At 41.7% G+C, this 11,166-nt stretch overlaps 2 protein-coding genes across 2 annotated transcripts; both read right to left on the minus strand.

Moving 5' to 3' along the window:
- Window positions 1–21: 21 nt before the first annotated feature.
- LOC134466310 (mitochondrial ubiquitin ligase activator of nfkb 1-A) lies at window positions 22–1,720 on the minus strand. Its single transcript, XM_063220207.1, has 5 exons — window positions 1,503–1,720; window positions 1,257–1,403; window positions 1,057–1,144; window positions 847–967; window positions 22–725 (listed from the first exon to the last, which is right to left on the minus strand). Exons 2-5 carry the CDS (start codon window positions 1,368–1,370, stop codon window positions 233–235), a joined length of 816 nt encoding a protein of 271 aa, XP_063076277.1. The 5' UTR covers window positions 1,371–1,403; window positions 1,503–1,720; the 3' UTR covers window positions 22–232.
- Window positions 1,721–9,022: 7,302 nt separating this feature from the next.
- On the minus strand, window positions 9,023–10,931 carry LOC134465992 (protein FAM43A-like). Its single transcript, XM_063219892.1, has 2 exons — window positions 10,906–10,931; window positions 9,023–10,578 (listed from the first exon to the last, which is right to left on the minus strand). Exons 1-2 carry the CDS (start codon window positions 10,929–10,931, stop codon window positions 9,642–9,644), a joined length of 963 nt encoding a protein of 320 aa, XP_063075962.1. The 3' UTR covers window positions 9,023–9,641.
- Window positions 10,932–11,166: the final 235 nt, after the last annotated feature.

Below are 11,166 nucleotides of genomic sequence, written 5' to 3' on the forward strand. Positions count from 1 at the left end.
GGTTGCACATTGAGGAAGGCACACGCCGAAACACGTCTGTGCACAAAAAATAAAGAAAACAATTGATGCAAGGTGCACCCCCCTTTTCTTTGACATTAGCTTAAGCTTCCAACAACAAAAAAACCCTCTTTATTTTCTGATCCTAAATGGTTTGGCACAAAGTAAAATGAAGGATGTAGTCTGTGTTGTGCACACATAGTATGGCCTTCAGATTTTAAACCACTTCAGTGGGCTACTTCCTTCGGTCACCGTGTCCCTTGGTAGCATCGTATATTACCCCTGCCAGCACTGCTGACCCTGTGATGCCACAGAAGGCGGACAACGCTTTCCACCACCCAGCCGTGCCCTCGTGCCGCTCGATGAAGCTGCGGTGGTCTCCTACCATCAGCACATATGTCCGCCCGTCTCGGGGTGGGTGTATGCTTATCTTCTCGCCGTACTCCAGGACCACCTCACCAAAAGCCGTGAGAGGCGTTCCAACCGTCAGCATCTCTTCCCTCACATCTCGGCTCACAGGTCTCTCTCCACTGACGCCCTGCAGCACTGCGTCCACGACGCCGCCCTGGGAGAGCTTCCGCTGCTTGAAGACCAGCTCCAGGAAGTCTCCTGAGGCCTGCAGTGGGGACTGCACCTTCACCAGGGTGTCTGGGATGTAGGATCCTGGGCTCACCAAGCTGAAGGGGACCGCGTTGTTGCTCACCTTCTGGTTCATTGTCTTGTTTGTCCTGCAATGTGTTATTGAATATTAGGGGTTGGGGAGACATGTAGTATAGATAATAACAGATTATCATTATCATCACGGGTCATAGTTATGACCTTTTCATAGATAAAGATGTTCATACTAACCATTTATTTGTAATTGAGTTCCACACTTTCCAGTTCTCCTCAATAATGACCTTCTGGACAACCCCAAAACATTTAGGCACATACTGACTGGCTATGGGGTCACCATCGGGTTGTATAACGCCTAAACAGAAAACAGACCCATTTTAACACTGCTAAAGAACAACAAACCTAGTCTGTTAGATAAGACAGGGAGTCTGCCGATAAAATTACCTTCAACAGCTACGTACTGTAGCCGATGGTGTGGAGATGCTTTTAGGATTTTCAGCAGGTGATTGTCTGGTTGGAACTTTGGAATCTCCTACAAAAAATGTATGTAAGTTAATAACGCAGCCTACGTTTTTGTAGGCTATAGGCTATATATGTGTCAGATTCAGATATGATAACGTAAACAAATAGATCTGTGACACTACCTTAAGTTTAACGATTTCCTTTTTCTTTTCTTGGTAGAGATGGTAGAAGAGTCCAGAGAAAGCGAAACTGGACCCAATTAACAGTGCCCAAGGGGTTGCGAATGTGTCGCTCATTCTTGTATATTGTGTGAGTTTCAGTGACTACGCCTGTCAAGACAACACCAGAATCACGATTTTAATTATAGGCCTAGTAGGCTACCAAAATAAAAAGGTGAACAGGTTTGATTGGACAGGTAGTCTACTTACCCAGCCGCATGCGAACGCGCGTGGTGCCCAAAGAGAGAAGCTGCTGCCAAAACAAAGAGCTTTACTTTTTCTTATGCTAACACAACGCACAACTCTCCGAATATAAATATTCCTTGCCTGATACGATATCTCCCATCCATTTAAATGATGTTACTCTGGGCTTGATCGAAAGTAAAAACCCTTCTGACCCTTATTATCTCGATTCACTTCCTTGTTTTCTAATGTTGTGCCAGCCCCTTCTGTCTTCTCCTCCAATCAGAAAGCAGCTTTCTCCCGAAACCTGTGTCAAGTGTCGAGAGAGTCGCCTAACTACCTGCCTCAACATTTCAAGGTGTTTTCCAAATTTCTGGTAGACTGTAGCCTACTTACAGTAAACGATTCTCAGGAGTGGTCCAACGCACTTATTGCGTAAAACATTGATGTGACTGCGCAAAAGGAAACAACAAAAACTGACCTAGCCTACTGGTCATTTCATTAAATCAACCTATCACTCCTGGTTTCTGGTTATGTTTTGTGAATTAAACCTGCAGGCTATTGCCTGTGAGGTTTGAGCTTGTGCGCGCGTCTGCACGCGCGTGTATTTGGGGTTTGCCTGCTGTTGCCATACTATACGCTTTTTAATGACTTGGCCTGGCCACAGATGTAGGTCTAGGCTATATAATCAAGCACATGTGTGTGCAGTGTTTTTAACCACATGAAAGAATGGGCCACTCTCAGGAGCTCAGGGAATTCCAGCATGGAACTGTCATAGGTAATGCCCCCTGTAGGCTGCAACAAATTCAGTCACGAAATGTCCTCCCTCCTAATTATTCCACAGTCAACTGTCAGATTTATAATAATAGGATAGCACATAAGGTCATATGTGAGTCAAGGCAGATTAAATAACACTTTTGGAAATATAGTGTACTTTCATACTGAGATTTGAAGACCTGCTGACTATGTAAAATTGAAAGTCTGCACACTTAAATCCCCTTTGTGTTCTTTTTAATAATAGGCCAGGCTTCCGGTCTACTGACCTTCCTCAGGGCTCAGCTGTTGTACCTGCTGACTTAAAATGTCCATCTATATTCTCATTTTCATTTTTGCAGATACTTTAAAAGTTGTGGGTTGTAGTAGATAGGCCAACCTATGGCAGAGAGAAAAAAAAAACTTAAACAGATGTGTCTAATCTAATCCACAGGGGTAAATGAGGGAAAAGTCCATTGAGTTAGCCTGATAAACCAGACTAACATTTTGCCGTCCAGCGGGTGGCGCTGGTTCACCAGGCTACCATTGTGTTGCTATCTAAAAAAATATACCTGTATTTCAATAGACAGAAAAACCCAATAGCACACAGGCTTGCTCTTCAGCCTGGGCTCAGTGTTTGCCTCGCAGCCGTGCAGTCTATGACCAATTTCCCGTTTGGAACACATGGTGGCAGTATGCTTTCAATGAGATGTCATGAATCTATGACAATGCAGGAACCTTTTATATACAGAGGCAGAAGCTACCATAAAATACATAAAATATGGAAAAAGTAGAAAAATGTTAATGGTCTTCTTCACTCTGCATGGGTTGCCGGTGGTTTTTAGTTGGTTTGTCATGTCTGTCACACCCTTGATGTTAAACACTGGTGCAAAGTAATTTGCACAAAGTATTTTTTTATTTATGTGTATTTGTCATTCTTCAGAACCCAGGAAACAATTTGATTCTCAATAAAACATCATGTAACCCAGTGGTTCCTAAAGTGGGGGGCGGAACCCCGGGGGGGGGGATGTACTAAAGGGGGGTCACGGACAAAAGGGACTTGTATTCACTTTATGAGGCTAATAGACGTATTTGCTGTCCTGTGAATTTTTGGCAATATTAGCAGACAAACTATTAATGGAAAATCTAGCAATAGTATTGGTCAAAATATTGCCTGAGGCATTTTTTTAACCATTTATATTGCTAGTTTTTCCATAATTTGTCTGGAAATATTGATAGACATCCTTTGGTAGGCTAAGACTACACAGTAATGGTGGGGCGGGGGGGTCGCTAAAATATTCCAAATAGTCCAAAAGGGGGTCCCCGCTGGAAAAGTTTGGGAACCACTGATGTAACCTATGTAGCCCTCTTTTCAGAGTTCTGGCTGTGTGAATGACAGGAAACTCCTCTTGCAGTGACTTCACATCCTGAAGACCATGGCTTTGGTTTACAACAACAGGATGCCCTTGGCTGCATTTTTTTGGTTGACTCACCAAGTGGGAATCTATTTTCCAGCATGTAGGCTATACTCACTCTTGTGTTAAGGAACGTCCACAAATGTAGAGTAGAGTAGAGTATCGTTTATTAATCCTGAGGGGAAATTAAGATGTCCAGTAGCATACATACATAAATAAAGAATACACAAGACATTACACACATCCATATAGCTCACTCTTACATAGGCTATATGCAGCCCAAGGCATTCAGGAATTGGCATTCAATTGGAATAAGTCCACTATATACAACTTTTGTGGCAACAATTATTACTATTATTGTATTACAATAATTACATTGTCACCGGTCTCATGTCTAGGCATCAATGAGTGTCTGATGACAACTTAGTTTATATGTTTATATGTTTATATGTTGATGGAAATCAATCAAAAAAATGTCTCATTCTGTTGTTGTGCAGTCTGTTGCCCTTTCCTCTGCAGACAAAGATGTTCCAAGAAAAGAGCTACACTAACAATCAATAATGACTAAAAATAACACAGAGGAAGCACATGCCTTGTGTTTCACGTGAAGGGCTTAATGAGCATGTGTGAGCCCGCTGAGAGAACATTCTCTCACTTTACCTGATCCTAAGCTTTGGATTCAAACTCTGAGTTTTGTTTTATCATTCACTAAGAAATAATGTGTCATTATAGCCTACTTGTGCTTGGAGCCGAGGTTGACTCAAAATGAAATTAGAATAATAAAGTTATAACAATTTGGTAAACGTTACATACAAATACCAGGGCACCAGAACTTGAGCAGTCATTTCAAAACCATTCTGACAAGAATATAACATGGGGGTTTAAATGTCCTATTTGTAATAGCCAAGATATGTTTTATACTGTAAAACATAAAATTGAAAGAAAAATGTCTGCACACTTAAATCCCCTTTGTGTTCTTTTTGATAATAGGCCAAGCTTTCGGTCTACTGACCTTCCTCAGGGCTCAGTACACTACTTCATACTGTAAAACATAAACATTTTATCCTTGCAAGGGAAAAACTGTACAATCATGTATTGTATTTATTGCAGTTCCATATGACATGTATACTATATGTCTCACCATTGTAATATCATGTGGCATGAGAACATGGAGACATTTTACTGATTCGCAGCGTGTCAGCAACATCTGTCTGAATGTAAATGTACATGTACATGTAAATGTATAAGGGTCAGCAGCCTGTTTTCAAGGCATGCTGTCTCAGCTGGACATGCCTCCCCAGGTGGCCAGGGTAAAAATCCAGCCATTTGGACACGCTTCCTACATATCCTGACCTGGCGCACAAACAGGAAGCCCAATACGGAATGATAGCAGACTGTTTCCTGTTTGGGGATGTCAGGTCTATACTTGCAGAACATCAAGTCGCTCGCTGCAACAATCAGTGTCATTTCACTATTTCTGTTGTTCTAACTTTTCTATTCTGTTATAGTCTGTCACTGTACAAAGATCGTTATTACAGTGCATTGAGCCATGTCAGGTGCCATATTTTCACTTGGATTGGTAACAGTATTTTTATGGTCCCCAGGATGAGATATGAAGATTACTGTAAATCTGGCATTGAAGTTATTTCCATACAAATTCATACAGTATAAGGAACTAGAAATGCACTCAGATAGTGCAGACATCCGCCAAGGAATCTGTTTGATTGAACATGTTACAACCCTTTTTTATTTTAAGTCTTTCTGCCTTGTTTTTGTGGAGTTAGAAACTTGCATGTTAAAATCTACCCTGTCACGCAATTCAATTTGCAGTCATTAGGGGCGTCTAGATTTCTAGGCTAGCAATGGTTCGTGATCTGGATCACCACCAAAATTCAATCACTTGTTCCTTTGGTAATTTCCAACAACTCCACAAAATTTTATCCAAATCTGTTCATGACTATTTTGAGTTATCCTGCTGACAGACAAACAGACAAACCAACAGACAGACAAACCAACGTGACCAAAAACATGAATGAACAAGAATGAATAAACAAGAATGAACTACACTATCAGGGAATACAGAGGTGTTGTGAATTTCTTTCAATTCAAGAACATGTTACCTCATGGGTCTTGATTGACAGCATGGCTCATCTGACTTATACAGTGAAAGGACACCATTAAAACAAAAAAACACACACAAAAACAACTGTCGCATCATTGAAAATAGGCCTACTGGGACTGGGCATAATTGAAAGGGGGGATATAGTAGAGAGTAGAGTAGAATAGAGTATCATTTATTGATCCCCAGGGAAATTAAGGTGTCAAGTAGCATTCATACATAAAGACACAAAGACAGCACACACAGCATTGCAGACACCATACATATTCACAAGGTCAGATCTCTCTATCCGACTCACTCTCTATCACACACACACACACACACACACACACACACACACACACACACACACACACACACACACACACACACACACACACACACACACACACACAGAGAGAGAGAGAGAGAGAGAGAGAGAGGAAAAGATAGGAAAGATAGGAAAAACCTGGAAAAGCGTCCAAAGTGTAGGCATGGGCATGATTCATAGACATGATTCTCCCCTGCACGTGCCTCTTGTTGCAGGCTGTATTATAGTGAATGCTTTGTTTAGAGCCAGGTTGGACTGAACAAGCTTAATGATGTTGTGGCTAAGCAGTGAGTGTGACGTACATGGACTGAAATTATTGGCAGGGAAAAACGTTTTTGGGACGGATTGCTTATTAAACCTCTCCAGGTTGTATGAAACCCAGTTCTGGTCGGTAAATAGATTTTTGTTATTTTGGTGTTTAAATTGGTCATAATTGTGCTCATCAACAAGGGTTGACTTGAAATGAAATTCTAAAAGATGTTTTGAGAATGAATGTGTATGCTACGCCATAGGCTACATGAAAAGGATGGTATACAGGTCCACAACAATGGCAGGATGTGATAAGACAATGGACATTGGGCCTACATTGTTTACCAACTGTGAATGTACATTCATTTGTCCTACCGTAATACAGTATGTTGTTGTGTGGACCGCTGCTTTGAGATAAAAACGACATTAATGGCCATTGTCCACATTTTGAAGACGCAGAACAACACAAAACAACACACGTGCTCCAGAGGGGTGGCCTGTAGGTTTATTATAGGCCGATCTGTATTTTCTGTTCGTTGAGGTTTGAAAGTTGCTTTGCTTGAAGCATGATGGGAAGCTGAAGCATGATGGGATGTAAAACAACATTTGCTCTCTGAACCACTACCTTGAACCTAATAATTATAGATATTAAAACGAGACTTTTTAAGGCCACCACTGCTACTTTCCCTCCTAAAACCTACGTGGTAGAAATAGTACATCTACATTTGAAGAATCTCTGGGCATGTATCGAACATTCACTGACATTCAGTAACATGTACCAACACAATTCCAGAATGTCCCTTTCAGCACTTTGTTCAAACAGGTTGAACACGTCGGGGTGAGGGACACAGTACAGATGTAATGTTCTGTTCAGACCATAAACACGCATTAAGGCAGATAAGAATGGCCAACAAGCAAAACAAATGATTAATTAGATAAGCTCAGGTTGTTGAACCACACCAATCCAGTGCACTGACTCCATTCGACCTCTTAGTGCAGCATGTGTGCTTAATAGTCAATCAGTTAATTTATTGTTTTTTGTCTGTGATCGCAGACTTGTAGACAGCAGTTACTGTATGTTTAAGCATATGAAGTATAAGTATGTAAAAGTATGTAACTGAAGAAGAATTAGGTTACCCAAGGTCGGCCCTGCCGTGGCTCAAACGGTAGAGCACCACTGCGCTGCTACATCGTGGGACCCCGGTTCGATTCCGGCCTGCCTTAGGTCATTTCCCAACGCTTCCCCATCTCTCTCTCTCTCCCCACTCGCTTCCTGTCACCATCTCACACTGTTCTGTCAATAAAGGCATAAAAGCCCCTAAAAACAAGATAAGACACAGGTGTATTGAGACTGAGACAACACGTGTAAGTTCTTCTTGACATGCATACTCAAAATGGTATTTATGACTTTGAGGTACCACGATAAGCGTTTTTCCCAAATAGGACTGTCACTTTTAGAAAAGTCATTGTCATTTAGACATGTTTTATTTCACTTGACGTTCATTTTGTCGGTCTTTAAGTGTTTCTGTCGGCCCCAAGACATTTAGCGCCCGAGGCGACCAGCTTGTCTGCCTAGCGCCGGCCCTGCCCTGAAGATGTGTCAAACAGAACATTTGTTTGTGTAGCATGGATGAAGTGAACTGAAATAAAACAAGAATGCTCTGTTATGACATTAATGATTTCTTGTGACGTGAGAGAACAGACAAATTTGTTGAGATGTTCGCCACTTTTGTTCTTTTGTAAATGTGATTGCTATCCCTTCTATTCCTGAGCTGCATTATAAAGTGATTCTGTGTCTCAGTTGTGCTGCAGGGCAATTTATCAGCAATTTCCATATGTAGCTACATCAATTACTTTGGGGGAAAAACAGCCTAGTTGTCCTTGTTATCGGCGAAGCCACATTTATCTGAATACTCACTACAAATTGAATCAATGCAATGATCTAGCCCTTCACTGTCCTTCAGAACAAACTTAAAAAAAAAAACAATTATTAGGCCTACACTCAATCAAGGACAGATCTAACCACTGGCACACTAGTAATATCTGTATATGTGCACAACTTAAACAACGGACTTACAGATAACTGTGAGCCTGGCAGCAACCTGGAGTAAATTTGATAGCGTGTAGTCCAGTCATTCCCATGGCTATGACTTGGTTGCCTCCAACAATAGAGGATATGCAGGTGGAAATGGATGGGCAGGCCTCGTCTGCATTCTGGGTCAGACAGGCTGTAAGACACCCAGATGCAAATCATTCAGTCTCCACATTTCCTATTGCCCCACATGCTATTATTATTGTTGTTATATTATTATTATTATTATTATTATTATTATTATTATTATATTATTGTTATTATTTTCCTCTGTTTGATATATAGGCCGATACCATGACAGAGGATGTTCTCATAAGATATAGTTATGTCCTTTGTCACATACGTAGCTGGGCATATTAAAGTAGACCTATACCAGTGAATTCACAGCATGTTAAACTTTTATCATATTTCTATGTGACAAGTAATATTCAGGCGTAGGCTATACCTTGGACTGGCATTCTGGCATCTATAACCTTGAGGGGCAGGGCTGGAGAGGACACTGTATTTTAAGCTCAGACTCGGCTTGTGGATGTTGCAGTGGATAGAAAGTGCTAGTGAAGTGATGAGTGCCATGCAAACTTTTAAAATAGTGCTCTTTATTGACTGTAATATAACATATACAATAGGCACTAAGGGATAAAACAGTACAAATACATCTTATTAATAACCAGTATCAGTACTAGGGAATCATCCCACCTTTTGCACAGCAAAGATATCTTTGGAAAACTACTGATCAAACACTATACACTAAAACAACAACAACAACAACAAACCATTTAAAGTGACATACATGGCATGCAGAAAATACAAAACCTCTACAAACTCATCTAATCTATTTAGATATTGTGTCATATTACAGGCACGTCCATATTCCACATTTCATTTATATCCACATAGGCCTACTGTGAAATTTCAAACAGATCTGTGAGGTGAGGTCCATTCTAAGGCGTAGGCCTAGGTCCAGAGGCGCATCTTGCCACCAGGCAAGGCAGGCAGTCGCTTGGGGCCCCTAGATAGTGAATAACAGCCCATATTGTACTACAGCTGTGGTGATTTTAGTTCAAATGTTCATTCTTTTGCATTTTCGCTTGGGGCCCCACCTGACCCTAGAATCGCCTCTGCCTAGGTCTACATCTTCAGAGAACAAGAGGCCTACTGCCCAAAGTACTGCTCTTCTCCTGCGTCCACCTGAGTTTGAAGTGGAGTATGCAAGTTGTCTTGCTCTTGTTTACACAGATTCCGCACTTTTGTCATCTGACGACTCATCTGAGTCATCAGGACTAGAGCAGAAGTGAGTGCTGTCAATGGAGGATTCGCTGCCGGTGCTTTCACCTGAGAGTAACCGCGTAACATGAACATCAGCTTTCAATGCATGCGGATCGTTCCCAATGCACAGTTCGTTCAGATCATAAAGAATCCCATGCAGCTCTTCTTTGCTGCCATCGAAACAATCTCCGTCAAGAAACTCATCGCAGTCAAAAAGGGAAGTTTTCTCCTCTTCCTCTTCTCCGATCGAATCCTCAGTGATGGCACCTAATTTGGGCGCGCTCCTGCTGCGCTCCACTGGAGGTTTATAGCAGCACTGGCCGTTCATCAGTTTTCTCATGGGGACCAGAGGGATCGTTTGCTCGCCAATAAGACGCTGTTGCTGATGCCTGGCATCTTCTCTCCGTTTGAGTCTCTGAAATTCCGCCAGCGCAGTTGATGATGTTTGGTACAGGAGAAGCGCCATCACTTTGGCCTTTTCAGCTTTCGACACCAACACCGCATGGCATCGAAGCATGACAGCTTTATGCTTGATCTCATGCCTGTATACCCACGCAAATAACTTTGGGTATTTTGTGTCCGCAACGCAGTAAGTTATCCTGTGCAGCAAATACAAGTGTCCGGGTTTTTTCGCCGTCTCATCTTTTGGCACCATGCGGATACCTTGGGAGCTAATCGTCAAGTTCATTTTTGTGCCAGCCTTCCCCAAGTCAGTCTTCTTCAATATTTTCTTAACAGCATCGTCGGTACAACCGTCACCCTTCGATTGAATTGTGGTTGAGTTACCCAGGTACATAACTGTGTATGTAGGGGTATCGCTGGAGATGTTGAGCGTCTTTTTCTTTGACTTGAACATTTTTCCAATCCGATGCAGTGCACGGCAAAATGCGTGGAATGTTCTGGCAGAAGTTTAGACAAGCGTCCAGTCCTTCATCAGGCAGTTGTCTGGCATAATTTAACTCCACTTTATCAACATGCACATCTGTGAATTATCCAACTACAGCGGATGTGGTTTAGCCTGCATTTACCACTGCCCGCTGTGTCTCAAGCCTTCCCACTGCGTCTCCCCAGAGTGGCGTTTCTGCATTCAGCTGGTAATAAATACACTCAGTAGCACCACCCATCAAGGATGTAGGTGGCTCCTTAGTAGATTATGGTATGATTCTTCACAGTTGGGAGAATTTACGCGCATTAACCAAACATTATCAATTTCTGTAAATGTGTACACATAACCAGGGCGCATATGCGGCATTGTCATCTTTTTTGTAATGTGTTTTGTCCGTGCGTAATTTCTGGGCCATTCTACGAAATGGGTACCTTTCATATGTCAAAATTCAAGTTCTTCTTTTTGCTTTTTAAAACGCTAGATGTGACATCACACACTTTTACCTTAAAAAGGTATGGGGTCATCTTAAACCCTAAATATAGGCTACCTATTATTTTGCTTTTTACAAAACTTGTTGTCCTCAGTCCTGTTTACCAAAATA

Source organism: Engraulis encrasicolus, chromosome 16 (genome assembly GCF_034702125.1).
Source record: "Engraulis encrasicolus isolate BLACKSEA-1 chromosome 16, IST_EnEncr_1.0, whole genome shotgun sequence".
NCBI lineage: Eukaryota > Metazoa > Chordata > Actinopteri > Clupeiformes > Engraulidae > Engraulis > Engraulis encrasicolus.